Genomic DNA, 18,138 nt, shown 5'->3' with positions numbered 1-18,138 from the left:
ATTATTCACTCGGTTGCTGCGGAGCAGATGTTGATAGAGGGCAGCATTGCTGAGGCTTCTCGTTAGATTTGGCCGTGATTCGCCTTTAGGCCACTAGAGGGCGCTGCGTTTCGCTTTGTAGATGGTTTTAGAGAAGAGTGAAACTGTCAAGGTGCGTCCTAAGGCAACAGTTAAGTGGTGAAACCTCATGAATGCATATTATACATTTAACCCGAGCCCCCATTCTAGCAGTCGTCGCTTTTGAGAGAAAGTGCAATTCATAAGAATAGCTGCAGTAATTATGATCTGTCGTTACGATGAGATAATTAGAAAACAGCTACAGCTACCTCTGATTCAGTATCTGGCTGACCTTGCGCTCTGACCTCGAGTTTTCCTCACGTGTTCGTCGCAAAACTGTACACTAAATATGTTATATAAATGTAATTCTAAATCTGTCATGCTCCAGGAATATGCACTAATGTTGTTGTTATTATTATTATTATTATTATTATTATTATTATTATTATTATTATTATTATTATTATGTCGAGAACACTGCGACGGACAAGGATTCCGAAGAAGCAGCTGTGAGGTATGCGGACAGAAAACGAAGCATTTCTATTCATAACCGCATCTTCTTGCGCCAGAGACGTCATCAATGTGTGCAGTAACGGGATTGGGTGCCGATGGGAGTTGTAGTTTTATTTCTGCTTGTGGGTGTAGTTTAAAAAGTGCCTGGCCCCCTTTGGCTGAGCCAGCGGTGCTGTGCGTGGACGCGGACCTGGCTGCGAGAGACGCCAGCGTTCGTTCATGTCCCGTATTAATGAAATACTTGTCACTCGTGTGGTCCGCTGCTTTCCAATTTTGCTTTATGATGCCCCCCCAAGCCTACCACCGCGAGCTCTCTCCTGGCCCCCTCTTGCTTTCTGCCCCCCTCCGCCCCCGTTTGCTTTCCGCTGCCCCTCTGAGCGCCCCCCCCCGTCCTCAACCCATCCTCCCCCATCCCCCATCCCACTCCTGCGCGCTCCCGCCCGCCCGCGTTCCCGACGCCGCCAGCAGGCTGGGAATCGCTGGAGCGCAGCGAGCCGGAGGAGGAAGCGGCCAGTTCAGTGTGCGGAGGACAACAAAAGACAGAAGGAGAGAAAGTCACCGAAAAACCACACACCGCCGGACTAAACAGGTAGGGCCACCTCACTTCAGCTCTTCCTTCCTGCATTTATTGGTTTAATTTTTTTTCCTTTCATGACCATTTTTGTAAATACTCTGATGCAAGCTGGAAAATATTAGGCAAGAATATAAGGAAGGTAAGTGAAGGACGAGCATAACAATACGGGCTCGGAGCAGACTGATCCGGCCGGGGGTGTAATGTTAAGTCTTCATCCATCACATCTGGACACATTATTCAGCAAAGTCACATCAGGGCGATAGAAAGCTATAGTTGGGAATGTTAAAGCGCATTGTGCGTGTGCCTGTGTGTCTGTGTGTATGCGTGTGCGTGTGCCCGTGTGGTGGATTGTCCTCTGCTTACTTTTTTTTCCAAATGTACCTTTTTCCTGTTCATACAGCGCAGTAAAGAATAGCGCTTCCCAAAATGGTGTCGGGACATCGAGTGTGACCGTTTTAAAACGGAGGAATATTTCCGAGTGCGACATTTTATTAAAAAAAACATGGATCTGGGCACGGAGGTGTGTAACAGGATAGGCACGGATCGGGAAACGAATTTACAGACGGGGTGTGCGTCCTTTAAAACGAAATATTCGGGAAAAGACTAGGGACGATGTTAACCAGCCCTTTGGACTCAGATGTACGATTAGTTAACAGTGAAGATGCGCATCAGTCGTAGATTCTTGTAGTTTATCCGTACATGTTTGTTTAAAAAAACAAAACGGATGTAGGTATTTTTAAATAAAACAGTTATTTTCCTCACAATTTATAACAAATAATGACTGTAATTAGTTAATACTTGGCTATTCATGTGTAAGAGCGGTGTAACATTTTAATATCTTGTAACATATATCTTAACAACTGTTCAGTCATTCGAGTTTAATGCCTTGATAATTATCTGCCTTGATTGTTAGTTTATATTCCTTGATAATGGGTGGGGAATTGATGTCAGATGTAATCACATATTTGTATCTGTCAAAGCAAGTCCATTTTGTTCCTGCAACGTAGCCTGTCTGTCTTAATCTGGTCTGAGCTCAGTTTAACTGTCCAGTTGGAGGTGAGTACAGACGACAGGGTCGCCGTCAGGGAGCTTGTCAAAGCAGGAAGCCACGTGTTGGGCCGCCTTGTGTGTCGTTCTTGATGGACCGCAGACAATGTGCTCCTCAGACGTCGCTCACATCGGCCTGTCAGGCAGGCGACGTTTCACCGCTGCAGCTCCCTGCGCTCACACGTGACTAATGGATGTCCCTGTGTCTTTGTCTGGCCTGGAGCTGTGTGCGGGAATCTGCACGGTGTGCTAGACTGTGCTTCAAAAACATTTGTGTGCAAAGTTAGCTATGTAGACACTTGAGTTGTTAGCAGAGAGCATGTTCACTTTCAAATAACCTCTCTAGATCCGTGTTTCCCAGTCCAGTCTTTGGGGATCCAAAGACAGTCCACATTATTGCTCCCTCCCAGTTCTCTGTATGGACCAAAATGTGGATTGTGTGGTAGGGAGCTCAGAGGGAACAAAAATATGGACTGTCTGTTGGTCGCCGAGGACCGGATTGGAAAACACTGCTCTAGATCTATCTAAACACCCTTCCCTGGTTTGTGCTGACAGGCAGGCCGTCCAAATGAGGAGTCATCATTGCACTCTTCCTTTTCATAGGTAGGGTTACATTTTTGTCCATACTGTTGGCTCCATTCACCTTGGTCCGTTGCTCCAACCTGTAAACGGTTGCTCTTCATACTTGACCTTCAGTTTTCTGAGGACACCTTGATGGGTTTGTTGTGTTGATAACCAGTGATGACCTGGATGAGCGCATCATGGGCACTTAGGGACCACGACTCTTTTCCAGCACTGTTTCCCCAATGTGAGGTCCAGTGGGATCTCTGAAGTCAGGTTTCCTGGTCTGGAGCCCAGGCAGGAGACACAGGTCTGCTGTCTACAGTGTTATGCCCAGAATGAGTTTACAAAATTCAGGAGATTGGTTTTATAGAGGGTCATTTGATACTGAGGACCTCGATCTACCAAGATATGAGAAAGAGACACACTTGTGGCCGGGACTCGGGTTGTTGGATGCTCACCCGTTCGTTGGTGGCTTTGAGCAGATGGCAGGATTGTCCAGATGTGCAGGACAGCAGGTGGGCTTGTGTATGACGCACTGGATCTGACAGTTAGGGTGGTTGGGTCTCTGCTGGTACGTTTGAAGATAAACTGAACCGTCTAAGGTCACTACCTGCCACAGGCAGGGTTACTGCTAGATATATTGGGCCCCATGAAAGCGTATCATATATGGCCCCCAAAAACCAATCCAATTACGTTCCAGATTTTTTGGAGTCGTCCCTCCATTTAGGGCACCACAGCCACAGGAATTTTCCGGCTTTATCCGGAATGCAGGAATCGCCACTGGGAGGATTGTCATTATGTCAATAAAGCAGATATTGTACTGAGGAGTACTCAGTCTTTCCAGGTTAATGTCAGTGTTCCACTTGCTCCTCACTTGTGCCACAAGTGAGCCCAGCATGGCATCCGAGCACCATTGGGGCTCCTGACTGATGACCCTAGGAACGTGTGTGGTCACCGTCAGGCCACCTCCAGTATTTTAATATCTGCTGTGGCGTCAGAGCTCAGCGTGGCCGCTCTCGGGAGCAGTTCTGCAGTGCAAGGTGGGTGTGTGGGGTTAACGAGCCGGGGGATTATGGGTAATGCTCAGGTCCCCGTATCCACTCTGTCTGCCTCCACCTCAGCGGGCCGGCTCAGTCTGGTTCATTCTGTCTCTATTGTTGTGGATTCGGGTTTGGTCCTGGTCCAGACAGGAGACGCTGCTCTCTACACCTCTTTGAAGAGGAAACTTCCGGCGAATTCTGCTCTGTTCACGGCGATTCGTGTTTCGCAGGAGGCCTGTGCAGTATTTTGAAGGACCGTGCAGGGACACAATGGAACCGTGATGGTGCTTTTTGTGATTTGTGATTTTTTTTCTGTGATATAAATTTGCCTCTGGCCCAGAAAACTTCAGGTTAGAAGTCCAGTTCCTGCAGCACAGCCTCGTTAAATTGAAATGACACAATATTTTGCTGGTGCGACGTAATAATTCCTTATCTGGAAAAGCATGTTTTGGTTATTATGTAGATTTAAGGGAGTTTGAATGGTACCGTATCTCGTGTGATAAGTGGGCATTGCAGCTTCGCCTCCCCCCGTCACCTGATGCTGTGCGCCATGTTTATCAAGGTGCTCTTAATTGAAATTCTGGTGGGGAACTTATCTGGTGTTTGACGTTTGTGGCCAGCAGAATGAGCGGCTCTTATCCCTCGGTCCAGACCAGCGGGAGGGATGGTGTCTCCGTCGATAACCGGATCGTTCTCTGCCGGCACTCCGCCTCTTTTGACGGTACACTGGGAGAGAGACGGAAATTTCACGGACCTACACACGCGCACGCAGCCCGAGACAGCAGACCTTAGACCTTAACTGCTGCTCGGCGGAATTAAATTCGATGTATTTACGATGTTTTGGAACGTAGTCATAAAGGGGTGACCGGCCACTAGTGGGCAGAGAGAAACAGCGTTTATCTAAATGAAGTGGATTGTGCGTTTGGAATTGCGTAATGTGCTAGGGACCGTTAATAAATGCACAAGCACAAGCGAAAGCGTCAAATTTGAGCATTGGTGAGATGGGGGAGGGGAGGGGAGGGGGTGGGGTGGTCACGTGGTCTGGGGGAGAAGATTGCATTATTCTCTTTAGAAACAGGTGCTTTTCCAAAAGAATGAAAGATGAATAAAACAAAGCGGGACCCACCTCAAAGACAGCCCCCCGCCTCATTTTCTCAGGAATGCGAGGACTTTGGGGGACGAGTGAATGAGGATTTGGGGGCTGTGCACTGAAATGTTGGTTTTGCCCAATTGTTCAGGAGATAATGACCTTTTCAAAACAGATGTAATGGTTGTATTGAATGCCCAGCCTTCAGTCCGAATGGGCTTCTTATAAAGTGGGGATAAGCTGCCATTGCCATTTTCCCAGTTAAAATGGTGACACCTCTCTTTCCCATTTCCTGCATCCCCCCCCCCACCACCCAGCACCGACTGGGCGTCCCTGCAGCCTGCTGGCGTACGCTCTCCCCATCTTAGCCCCAAAACGCGCTGACTCTCTGATTTACCATTGGCCAAATGAAGAGGGAACGACTAAAAAAAAAAAAAAAGAATCAGCCGTGAGATCTTTGTCACGTCGAAGTGAAGCACAGGTGCATGATGGGAGTTGATTCATGGCCGTGTGACTCAAAAGGTCTTATAATACCTCTGAAGCGGGGAGAGATCGCCAAGGTGAATTTGAAGGAATGTGGGGGACGGCAGCTGTGTGTGTATGTGTATGTGTGTGTGTGAGTGTGCGTGTGTGTGTGTGTGTGTGTGTGTGTGTGCGTGTGTGTGCGTGTGTGTGCGTGTGTGTGTGTGTGCGTGTTTGTGTGACTGATGTCACAGTCCCCTGACACATGCGGTTCTGCTGAGATGAGGCCTACTCAAGCCGCTTACTGTTGCCATGCCGATATCCATCCCTTCGTGCAGTTGTTTTTGGCTCCCCCACCCTACATATATATAGATATACCCAGTATATCTCAGTCACCACTTTGAGTACTTATAGGGAGTAACTAGGCTCATTTAGGGAGTAACTGTTTGCTGCTCTTATACTCTTCTATGCAAGTCATCCTGCTGTTGGATAACAGTTTAATGTCAGGCACATTGAGAAGTATGGACAGCGCCTCCTAGTGTCCGCTGGGCCATCTGCGGATGCCTCTCCAGCCAGCACTGTCACCCACAGAGGGATCGACTGACTGTCCAGGGATTACCTAGATGTGATCGAGTGTCCAGCCCATGAGGTGTGAATGTCTCTCATCGTAAAGGGTGTGTCATTTTCCAGGAGAATGAAGGCCTGCGTTATTTTCCCGAAAATGGGACCTTCAAAGGCCAAAGCCGTGTGACTCAACATGAAAACAGTTGCTTTTCAAGTGGAGAAGGTAGCGTTCGGGATGTGGGCGGAGGGTGAGGGCAAGTTTAATCCTGAGGATGGAGCCTCAGTGCTGCTCCCATTAGACTGGCCGTCATGCCGAGAGCGTCCAGTGAGGGGCAGCACCGAGTCACTGCTTAAAGATTCACACTCACCCCCCCCACACACACACAAGCTGCGCTCTGCTGCATCAGTGTAGCCTGTCAGCTGCATTGGCCAGACGGCCTGCATCATACTGAAGCCAGGACTAAACATCCCGGGAAGGCAACGGCTGTCGTGTCATGTGTGTGGGTCTGTGTTCATGGTGCGTCGTTGGTGTGCGGGTCTGTGTTCATGGTGCGTCGTTGGTGTGCGGGTCTGTGTTCATGGTGCGTCGTTGGTGTGCGGGTCTGTGTTCATGGTGCGTCCTTGGTGTGCGGGTCTGTGTTCATGGTGCGTCCTTGGTGTGCGGGTCTGTGTTCATGGTGCGTCCTTGGTGTGCGTGTGTCCGCGTTGAAACGCCTCTGTCTCTGTGCCTGTGTGTGTTCGTCCCACTAATGAGCAGGTCTGGCTCTCTCTCGCCGCCCTGCTGGTCCGGTGACAGGGCCTCCTGCCGGGTTTCCCGCCTCGTCGCTCCTGTGTGGTCTGCCAGGGGCGCTGCATGTCCTGTGATCAGCTGCTCCCCCCACCCACCCCCCAGTTCCCCTCTGCCACTTCAGACCTGAATAATTTAAACCTCCCTCCCTTTTAATCAGAGCCCCCCCCCCCCCACACACACACACATACATACATACATAAACACACAACCAAAGATCATTCCAGAACCTGGGTGAATGGAGGGGGTTCGATTCACACTTAGCCTTAGTCTGATCGTGAGCCACACGACGGCTCCACCTTACTGATAGCGGAAATTGTGTGACATGGTGTCATTCACAGTGGGTCTCCTTGTTCTCTCGCCGTGCTTCCTTGATAGCCCGCCACAGTGTTTCATGGCCTGGGGGGGCGCTGCAGGCTCTTTGTTTCAGAGGACCCCCTCCCCCCATCCTGATGAGCCCCCCTCCCACATCCACACTCCGTGTGGCACAAACAGGAGTGACACGGCGGCACAGTGTCTTTGCATCTTTGTGTGCTGTGATGCAAGCGGGTTTCCGTAGCAACACTGCTGGGATGTTTCAGGAGGGCTGAGCTCGGTGGTGGTTTGTGGCCAGCTTGGTGGCGGTTGGGGGAGGGGGGGGGCTCTGGGTATAACAGCATGCGGCATGCGATGACGCGGTGCAGACGTTAGGGATGAGGGCAGTGCTGCTGTGAAGTGACTGCAGGGTGTTGGTGAGTTGGGAGATTACGGTCCGCCTTAAATGGCAGTCCGCCTTAAATGGCAGTCCGCCTTAAATGGCAGTCCGCCTTAAATGGCAGTCCGCCTTAAATGGCAGTCCGCCTTAAATGGCAGTCCGCCTTAAATGGCAGTCCGCCTTAAATGGCAGTGAACCTCATGTCTGTCCTGTTAATGGCGTGAGTGCCGTCCCGTATGGCTCCGGGCCCAGGGACAAGGGGCTGGAGTTATAAAACACCGTCACGTCTTAATATGGCGTGGTGTGGTGCAGCACAGATCAGGATAGACGCCATTACCGCGTGGGGGGGGGGGGGGCTTTTATTCTCATTAGCGCTCGTTAGAACCGTCCGGTAATTAGGGGGAGGCTAAGCTGAGAGTGCAGAATGGGAGGTGTGGGAGGGTTCTGTGTGTGTGTGTGTGTGTGTGTGTGTGTGTGTGTGTGTGTGTGTGTGTGAGGCCAGCTCTAGAGAGTCTCACATGACCAGCACAGAAATGGGGGTGTTACGTAACTGTAACGTAGCGGCAAATTTCCTACAACATCCATGGTGCTCAAGGGCACTGCAGCACGGAGACAAGGGAGTGAGAAGAATGGAAGGCGAGACACACAGACACACTCACAGAGATACTCACACTCACATGGACACACAGACACACTCACAGAGATACTCACACTCACATGGACACACAGACACACTCACAGAGATACTCACACTCACATGGACACACAGACACACTCACAGAGATACTCACACTCACATGGACACACAGACACACTCACAGAGATACTCACACTCACATGGACACACAGACACGCTCACAGAGATACTCACACTCACATGGACACACAGACACGCTCACAGAGATACTCACACTCACATGGACACACAGACACGCTCACAGAGATACTCACACTCACATGGACACACAGACACGCTCACAGAGATACTCACACTCACATGGACACACAGACACGCTCACAGAGATACTCACACTCACATGGACACACAGACACGCTCACAGAGATACTCACACTCACATGGACACACAGACACGCTCACAGAGATACTCACATGGACACACAGACACGCTCACAGAGATACTCACACTCACATGGACACACAGACACGCTCACAGAGATACTCACACTCACATGGACACACAGACACGCTCACAGAGATACTCACACTCACATGGACACACAGACACGCTCACAGAGATACTCACACTCACATGGACACACAGACACGCTCACAGAGATACTCGCACTCACATGGACACACAGACACACTCACAGAGATACTCACACTCACATGGACACACAGACACACTCACATAGAGACATGGTGACACAGTCACGGACACACAGACACACACACACGCACATTCACACAGATTCATACACACACACAGACACATGCTCGCACACAGCGGTGAATTCTGCAGGTAGGCAGCCCCCCCTCCCAGGTCTGTGTCTTGTCCTCTGTCACAGCTGCACTTTGCAAGGCAGGTAATGAGCAGGAGTCAAGGGTGTAGAGCGGGATGTGTGTGCGTGTGTGTGTGTGCGTGTGTGTGCGCGTGCGTGCGTGCATGTGTGTGTGTGCGTGTGTGCCGTCTCTGCACATGCAGGCTAATTAATGACAGGGCCATTTTGTAAGGTAGGAAAGGATCACACACCCCCCCTGTGTCTGAGACAGAGCAGATACAGCACCGTGGGGGTAGCAGGGTTGAATAATATCAGACTGGTATGAGAGGAGGGTTTTGGGAGGACTTGAGGGCCATATCAAAAACCTGAGTATGGTGGGATTGCCCCCCCCCCCGCCCCCCGGCTGCTCATGGGCCCCTCAGAAACCAAGGTGATGCCCTCCCACTCTCTGGGACCCAGCGTTTGTTACATTTTGTTGGGTTGAGCCCCCCCAGATCCTGCATGGATAGGTGTTGAGGTTGAGTGTAACTGAATTCTGTATTATTGTATTAGTGTGTTTAGGCGCCTACAGTTACACATTAGGGTGTGGGGTCCTGTGTAGCCCCCTAATAATTGTGCTTCTGTGTTACATAATTGTGGTGTGTTTGCATGGACAGGAATCCATATTTGCAGTTTGGTATGAGCTTTTACGCCCTCGTGCCTGTTTGTGCGTCTATATGTGTGTATCTGTGCATGTCTGTGTCTTTGTGTGTCTGGTTGTGTGTGTCTGTTTGTGAATGTGTGTCTGTGTCTGTGTGTGTCTGTATTTTGCTTTACTGCTAACATCCCCCCGGCCTACGCCCTGTGTGCTTTGCCATGCTCTGCTGTGCTCTACTGTGCTATTCTGTGCTCTGCTGTGCTCTGCTCCGCATGGCCGGCCCGCTTTAATCATAACCTCTCGCTGTATTATTTTGCAGATCGCTTACCCATTCTCCCATATTAGCTTTCCCCAGAATGGCAGGCAGTCTACCCACTGACAAATTCAGTTTCTTGTACCAACCCGACGGCTGTCAGAACCTGAAGAGGTCAGTGTGACACCCCGTGTGTTTTTTCCGGCTCCTGGCGGGGCGGCGGGTTCGAGCTCGGCGCCCCCACCTGGCCACGCCAAACCCCACCTTTAAATGTTACCTCCAGCTGAACTGTGTGTAAAGATAACTGCCCCATCCCACACCACCATTAAACTACCCTGTGCTGATTGAAGACTCAGGTGTTGGTACAGAATAAACTGAATCTCACCACCCGCATGCTGCCTGCCCGCCCGCCCGCCCGTCTGTCTGTCTGTCTGTTTGCTTTGCTGTCCTTTGATAACATGCCTTGCTTCCTTTCTAGTTGGGGGGTGGTTAGGGGACATTCTCCATGACTTTTTTAGCCATCACCTGGCTGTTTTTTTGGGGGATCGTCCCCTTCGCAGCCTGTCCCATAAGACTTTGAGGGTTCTGATGCCAGATGGCGGTCGGTCAGTGTCCTGTGTCCCCTGGTGTGGGGCTGTTTCTGGTCACTTTCACCAGGACCCTCTGCTGCTCCTTTCGTGTGACCTGGTTCTGTTATGATCACATGGGTGGCACTTTAAAGGTCCCTCCTGAAAGCCTGAATAGGAGGCTGTCATTCCCTCCCCCCCCCCCCCAATGTAACACGCACGCAAGCGTTCTGCAGTGTCCTGTATCTCTGATTGGTTTGGACCAAATGAAAGCTGCACTCTCCTTACATCCGGCGTGGGGGGGTGGGGGGGTGTCTCCTTACTGACTGGCGTGTCACCTGTCACCCACGTGGGTGGCCGCGGGATGGCGGAGGCCAGCTGTCACTCGGGGGAGTGGCTTTGCTTTTGACGCCTGATCCGAGGTTCTCCACTGGCCAGCGACAGGCCCGTCACATGGTGTCCTGGTGCGTTTCAGAGTCACACGGTTCTGTGTTTGGCCGTGTAGCGCGTGTGGGCTAGCCTGAGCACAGAGCCCCAAAATACCCCCCTGCCGTGTGCCGGGACCATAAACACTGCTGTAGGTCCAAAGTTGGTGCCTCCTTGACCTTGTAAGGTGCCGGCGAGAAGGACAGCGGTCTGTGGATCGCCCCCCGGTTTTTCATACGGGGGTATTTCTCCTTAGAGATGGGGGAGGGTGGACAACAGCCGGCTCGCTGCTGATTGGCTGCTCTCACGGCCGGGTGGCCAGACGGAGACGAGGCCGTGGGCAGCGGGCTGTAATCGGCTGGGTCATGCATGCGTGAACGGGGCGTCTGGGAGCACCGGGGTGAGATTCCGAGCTGCCACTAGGGGGCGTTTGTGCCAGGGGGGAACAGAGAGTCCTCTGAAAGCCTTTGTTTTTATAGTGAGGCTGTTCTCTGTTTATGCCTGTTTATCTACATCTATCAAAAACAGCAAGAGCTCCCACAGCATCAGCTGTGCAGGTTCATATGTCAGCGTGTGAGCTGAACAGCGGTGAATAGGGAGCCCTTTTTTAACGGTGTCCTGAAACGAATGCCATTTTGGCTCTAGGTGAGGAATTCCCAGAAGCCCCTGCTTCGCCTTCCAAGATGGCGTCCCGTGACCTTGAGCGGAAGTCAGTTAGCCACAGTCAATTAACCCCCGGCGTGTCCCGGCTTCTCCGAGAACACCCGGGCTCCTGTGCGTGTCTGCAAGTCCCTTTAGAGCAGTTCATCTTCTGCCGGAATGGTTATCTCACAGGAAAAGAAAACGCATGTGTGGAATACGGGGTCCGTAAAACAAAAGCTAGTTAGCGGAGCTGCCTTCCATGGGCAGAGGGGTCCCTCTCACGCCCAGCGCTGCTACATCACACCGTCCGGCACAGCGGACAGGAAGAGGAGCTGAAGGCTGCCTGGGTTTGTCATTCAGAACGGGCTGAAGACCAAGCAGAATTTCTGAAATAGGGAAATTCCCCTCCATGTTTGTCTTCTTTTGACCTTGACCATGACAGATCTTACCGGGATACGGTGCACTGCATTGTACACATGGTCTCATGGGAGTCTTTACCTTTCTCGTGTTATTTTAAATGCTTTTCCCTCTCTCTCTCCCTCTCTCTCTCTCACCTCATTCATGCATCCTCACTCTGTCTTTCAGTAAGAGCAGACTGTCTTCCGCCATGAACCCGGTCTACAGTCCCGTCCAGCCCGGGACCCCCTACGGAAACGCCAAGAATGTGGCATACACAGGTAAGCCTGGGGGAGGGGCCGGGGGTCGGGAACGAGCGGCACTGTGCTCTGATTGGTGGGATTAAGCGCCACTCATTTGAGGCCGCAGGGCGCTCTGCAAATGGGCTCGTTGTCCTCCACGTGTCCTTCCTTTCTATTTTTGTTTCTGTGCCGGCTGCTATTCCGCGCGTCCTGCAGGTGAACGACGATCCCTCCCTGCTCCTACTTTCTGACTATTACGTCGGTCCTCTTTTCTTCTCTCAGCCTTTTTTTTTTTTATTTCATTTTCTGCATTTCCTCTCTTACATTCGTGTTTTGATGTGTTATCCTTTTTATTTCCCTCAGGCCACACACCTTTGTAATTAATCAGGTTTCACCACAGAATGTCTGACTGCTGGCCATTGGTGTATAGCGCACATGGTGTATCCCACAAACGCCTCCCACCGGCAACACCACCCCGAGCTCTTTGGTTCCGCTCCAGGTTCTGAAGCCGTCCTGCCGCAGGGTGTCCTACCCACGTCCACAGGGAGCCGTTTAATACACTGCCGGATCCACTGTAATCTGGTTGTGTAGAAAATGTCACTTTGGGAACCACTGTGCAACTTGGGAACCCTGAAGGTCTCGTCAGCGGCAATCAATGGCCCCCTCCGCTGGCCATGTGCTGGGGATGCCAGCCGCATTCACCCAGACACCAGGCAGGGCTCGCTTAAATCCGGGCGCTACCCATGTGACCAAAGGTCGGCTATGCAGGCCGGTACATCTCCTCCGAGGAATGTCGCAGTCACATAGACACAACGTAGACAGAAACGGCATGTTCGACTCGTGATAGAACAGCTCGCTGTCGAACCAATGAACTGAGGGAAGGTTCCGGCTTCGCCCTGAGTTTGTGGACCTCAGTAGAGAAGCTGAAAGTGGAAGATGAGGATGAAGATGTGATTCTGTCTGGCTGTGGGCCTTTGCATCCTGGCTGGCTTGATTCCATTTTATCGCTTTGCGATACTTTTCAGCCAGTGGGGTTAGTCTGGCTAGCGGTTAAAGCTTGACCCAGGCATCTGGCAGCTTCTAGAAATCTCCATTAGACAGCTACCTGCCCTGACCCCCTTGGGTCAGAAGCCCACACAGGGTGACAGGTACCTGTCCATTTGAAATGTCTTTCGTTGCAACCGCCTGAACCGATTCCTCGCTGTTTGTTTATCTAGTAAACATCTTTTTTATGGACTGTGGTGTTGATGCAAACGATCCAGGCCATGCTGACTGAATTGGCAGGGCGAGGGGGGGGGATGGGTGTGGCATTTCAGAGTTCCCGTCAGATTCACCTCCCCCCCCCCCACCACCACCATGAAGTGCATGGAGATGAAGCTTGCTTACATTATCTCCTCTTGTCAGGAGCCCCCAGGCCCCTGAAGGTCTAATAAAGTGTTCTGTCAGGGTGGGGGGTTAATTAAAATAAAATGAGGGTAATTTGTTCCAGGGGTCCGCTATTGAAAGATTACATATATGCCACATGATCTTGCCTTTGTGTTTCTCTTGGGGAGGGGCTTCCACAAGCGGCCATTAAACCTGTTTATCGTTTGTCTCTGTATCTTTGGTGTTTTGGTTTTTTGTGTTTTGTTCGGGTCCCCTTCAGCAGCTTGTGGCGGGACATGGTGGCACGTCTGCGCTTCCCGGGGGTGCGGCCGCGGCCGTGTGCCAGGGACCCAGGTGGCTGCATAGGGAGTGACGTGGTCGGGTGACAGGTGTCAGACTCCCGGGTCACATGCAGGAGCAGAGCGTGCGCCGTCTCTTCCTGAGGCGCTCGTCATCCACATAAATCTTTCTTTCATCTCTCTTTCTCTCGCTGTCTTTTTTACGCTCTGTCTATCCATCACCCTCTTCACCCTGCGTCTCCTCCTCTTGCTGCTAAACCTTCTATGACCTGCGTCTCCTTCCCCGTCTGCTGTCCTCCTGCCTCCCGCCTGCTCTCGTTCCGCTGCCCCGCTTGCTCTGCCCCCCCCCGGCTCCCAGGCGGCCAGCTGCCTTGCAGCGCCGCTGCTTTTGGGCCGACTGGTGATTAATGAATTCATGGACCTGCGCAGAGGGGAAGGTGTCGCCGACACGGGCCACAGACCCCCCCCATCCCTCGGAGATCGTGCTCTTCCGAGCCCCCCGAGGCCTTCTGGCTGTGCTCCGACGGGCTTCTGCACATACGATAGCCTGGCTTCCTGTGCCAGTGTAATTGCGCCCTTGAATCGGGTTAATTTCACTGACCTTCACTGGCAGAGTAAAATATGCATCTGTCTGAAAAATATATAGTACCCCCTGCCCTGCAAGCTCACTGTCCCCACCCCCCCACATCTTCTCTGTCAGACTCGTCCATGATATAAACTTTTTTACCAGCTCCATTTCCCCAAACATCTTTGAAGGGGGTGACAGCGTGTGACACCGTGTGACAGCGTGCTCTTGCTTTCACCCCACCCTTCCTGCCCTGTCTCCCTCCCTCATTTTTCCATTTTCTCTCCACTAAGCTCCTTGTTTGCCCTGTATTACCCTGCCCCCCCCCCCACTCTCATCCCCCCAGGCAGCATCCTGTGGTGAGGTGCATGAGTCTGCTTTGTTCCTTCCTGTTGTCATGCAGAGTCCCACCCCCCTCCCCTTCCCTGTCAGTGCTGTGGCCAATGATAATCAGAGCCTCGGCCCACCTTACATCGGTCAGCCTATCACGTTTTTCCCAGCTTAATGCATCATGCGCGGCGATCTCAGCGTCGTTTGAGGATCGGGGGCATTCCCACGCAGTGAGAGCCTGGTCTACGTTTGTAACCGTGTCCTTCTGCCTGGGGGGGCGTGCGGGGTAGCATCGGGATGAAAGGGATCTTCATGAGAAAGAGCCAGAGCCAAAATGGCAGCCACGTCACTCGTGCCGGCCATTATGAGGCTCCTGTTACACAAGGCCCTGTTAATCAATCCCAGAGCTTTCACCAAAAAGGGATTAATGTGAGGTTTATTTATAGGGCCGGGACTGCCAGCGCCGGCCTACTTCCGCGTATCCAAGCTTCTGAAAGTGAAAGTGCTCCAAAAAAAAACCATCATCGTGAGCATTTACAGACCAAACATTATGGGGAACTGCCTATTGCATGCTTTCGGTAACATAACCGCCTGATTCAAGTCAGAGAGTGGGAGCAATACCAGCCAAACACCACGGGGAAAATAGAGGCATCAATAATTCATGGTGCTGCCCTGTCCTGTCCCATGCTCGTCAGCCTGGTGTCAGCAGAGCAGGGACTCTCCCCCGAGGCACTGCGCTGTTTGTGAACATGTGCTTTACGCCGATCTAATGAACATGGTAACGAATGGAATCAGACAGCAGGGCTCAAACAGGCCTTTGCCCTCTGTGCTGGGGGGCCCCGGGGCTCTTCGCTCCTCCAGGAGGGACGCGGGTAACGGGATGTTTAACTTGCAACCGCCATCCTCATTTTGTAGCTGGTCATCCATATCGCCACACAAAGGGGGAAACGCGAGCCGTGGAAGGTCGTATGCGGTGGTGTGGATGGGCGGTGAACAGCATGATTAAGTGAGATTAAAGAAATTAAAAGCGGTTTTTAGAATGTATTTCTAAGGCGGGGAGACACTGTGACCCTTCTTGGCGTAAGGCGTAGGACACCTTTCATTTGGGCCTGACGGGTCTTACATCCGTTCTGTACATCTGACTTTCCCTTTGGGGGTGGGGGGAGCCTTTTAAAAGCACTGCTCCCCCCAGCAGGACGCACTCCCCAAGTCGGCCCCACACACACACACACACACACACTAGAAGAGCCTGTCGCCTTGCTCGTTTGTAACCAGCCCCTCCGAGGGACTCTGTCTCCCGCCGGGGGGTGGGGGGGGGACAAGGAACAGGAAAGGGTTTCTGCTGCTCTGATTGTCTCGTTGCCGGGGGCGCTGACGGTCATTAGCATTCCAGCAGAGAGCTGGAGTGGCTGTTGCTATGGCGATGGGCATTGATGAAGGCCGGTGGATGCAAGCAAATGAATTTAAAGGTGCCCTGGGTGATGCTTTCACGGGACAGGAAAATGGATGTAAAGTGACTGGGCCTGAAATATCAATACACAAGCCAAGCAATTGAAAAGTAATTACTGACGAGAGAATCGGTGAGCTTGTCCCTCATGAAGTGGCTCTGAAAGTCCGGTGATAACATTTGAGATGGATCTGTCACAACCCCCCCCCCCCCGAAAACCTTTTCCTCTGCAAAGAAAAAAGTCTCTTTGTTCTCCGTGGGGGACACATGATTAAAATGAGAAGAATTATAATGATATGTGGCTTTGCTGTTGGATGTCATACATTCATGAGTTTTGCAGGTGCTTATAGCTTATAAGCGTAGCACTATAGTTGCTCCTAACAAATGGTAAACCTTTAAGGAAGGTGGTGTTTTAGCCCAATGGTACCCAGTTCCCTTCCCCATCCCTCATCCTCTGGTACCCAGTCTTCTACCCTGTCTGTCATTCTCTGTCCCCATCTCTCATCCACTGGTACCTGGTCCTGTCCCACATCCCTCATCCTCTGCTACCCGGTCCTGTACCCCATCCCTCATCCTCTGGTACCCAGTCTTCTACCCTGTCTGTCATTCTCTGTCCCCATCCCTCATCCTCTGCTACTCGGTCCCCTCCCACATCCCTCATCCTCTGCTACCCGGTCCCCTCCCACATCCCTCATCCTCTGCTACCCGGTCCCCTCCCACATCCCTCATCCTCTGCTACCCGGTCCCCTCCCACATCCCTCATCCTCTGCTACCCGGTCCCCTCCCACATCCCTCATCCTCTGCTACCCGGTCCCCTCCCACATCCCTCATCCTCCGGTACCCGGTCCCCTCCCACATCCCTCATCCCCCGGTACCCGGTCCCCTCCCACATCCCTCATCCTCTGCTACCCGGTCCCCTCCCACATCCCTCATCCTCTGCTACCCGGCCCTGTCCCCCATCCCTCATCCTCTGCTACCCGGCCCTGTCCCCCATCCCTCATCCTCCGGTACCCGGTCCTGTCCCCCATCCCTCATCCTCCGGTACCCGGTCCTGTCCCCCATCCCTCATCCTCCAGTACCCGGTCCTCTACCCTGTCCGTCATTCTCTGTCCCCATCCCTCATCCACTGGTATCCGGTCATCTTTCCCATACCTTATCTTTTAGTACCTGGTCTTCTTCCCAATCTTTAATCCTTCTTTACCTTTTCCTTGGTCCTGGTTGATCGGTCACTCTTTACCATACCCACTAACCCCCTCTGAAATTTGATTTGGTAGGTGATCTTGTATCCTTGCTTCACGTCACATGGTAAATGATGATAAAGCCCATAAATGGAGAACAGGTGCTGGCTCCTTACAGATAAATCCCAGTATGTTGTGCTTCACTACACGTGTGTTTTCTTGCCCTTTATTTGGGATGTGCACCAGCGTGTGACAGCCGTGTAATTGTGTGAAGCAGGTCTGCTGGAGAGAATCTGAGCTGTTCTCGTCCTGCTGGCTCTCTGCTGTCTTAGGGAAGGTAATTCTGGGTAATTTGGACGGGTGTTGCTCCGCTAATTCCGTCTCTCAGCACCGTTCTCCTCAGGCTCGCCTGGGTATCACGCTAGCTAATTAGCAGGAGGGCAAAAAATGCTATGAGATGACTTCACTCACTGGCTCTGTGGTAATTTCATACTAATTAGCATGGCAGTTGTTTTAATCTGAAGAGGAAGGCGACTTATATATGTATACATCCCGTCTGAGTAATTCACTTTAAATGCTTTTTAATGGAGATAGATGGAGTTCAAAGCTGTGCATTCACCCGCCCTCTTGTATGGAAGCTGTAATGGACGATTTCGATCACTTTGCAGAGAAAATTGTCAGAGCAATTTGGTTGCCATTTATCATGCTTTATTTTAGATGTGTGCAAATATTATCTGTCTTCCCACAGAACCTTAGTGATTTACTGTTGGGTTTAATTAAAATTCAGACCTCAGCAAAATTTGGACTTAAAACAGTGTTTCTTGTTTGTTTTTTTCCACACTGAGTTTGCTTAGCTTTAGTACACCCCCCTACCCCCCCCCCCCCCCGTACAGGGGGTGCTGTACATAGGCTGCTGACTTCAGTCCGGTTTAAACTCCC

At 51.7% G+C, this 18,138-nt stretch overlaps 1 protein-coding gene across 6 annotated transcripts in view; it reads left to right on the top strand.

The window, feature by feature from the left end:
• The first annotated feature begins 994 nt into the window (after window positions 1-994).
• The window catches only part of fam168a (family with sequence similarity 168 member A), a 29,802-nt gene continuing 12,658 nt past the window's right edge, over window positions 995-18,138 (top strand). For 2 of the 6 annotated variants that reach the window (XM_023792443.2, XM_023792441.2), the window contains exons 1-3: window positions 995-1,159; window positions 9,810-9,917; window positions 11,963-12,054. In XM_023792443.2, coding sequence (XP_023648211.1) covers window positions 9,847-9,917; window positions 11,963-12,054 — 163 coding nt within the window. In that variant the 5' untranslated portion in view covers window positions 995-1,159; window positions 9,810-9,846. The remainder of the gene's footprint in view (window positions 1,160-9,809; window positions 9,918-11,962; window positions 12,055-18,138) is intronic. The other 4 variants (XM_023792445.2, XM_023792442.2, XM_023792440.2 and 1 more) reach the window with 3 other exon arrangements.

This window comes from Paramormyrops kingsleyae, chromosome 17 (assembly GCF_048594095.1).
Source record: "Paramormyrops kingsleyae isolate MSU_618 chromosome 17, PKINGS_0.4, whole genome shotgun sequence".
Taxonomy (NCBI): Eukaryota; Metazoa; Chordata; class Actinopteri; order Osteoglossiformes; family Mormyridae; genus Paramormyrops; species Paramormyrops kingsleyae.
Note: the sequence above shows the minus strand (reverse complement) of the source record. Positions and strands in the feature narration are given on the sequence as shown.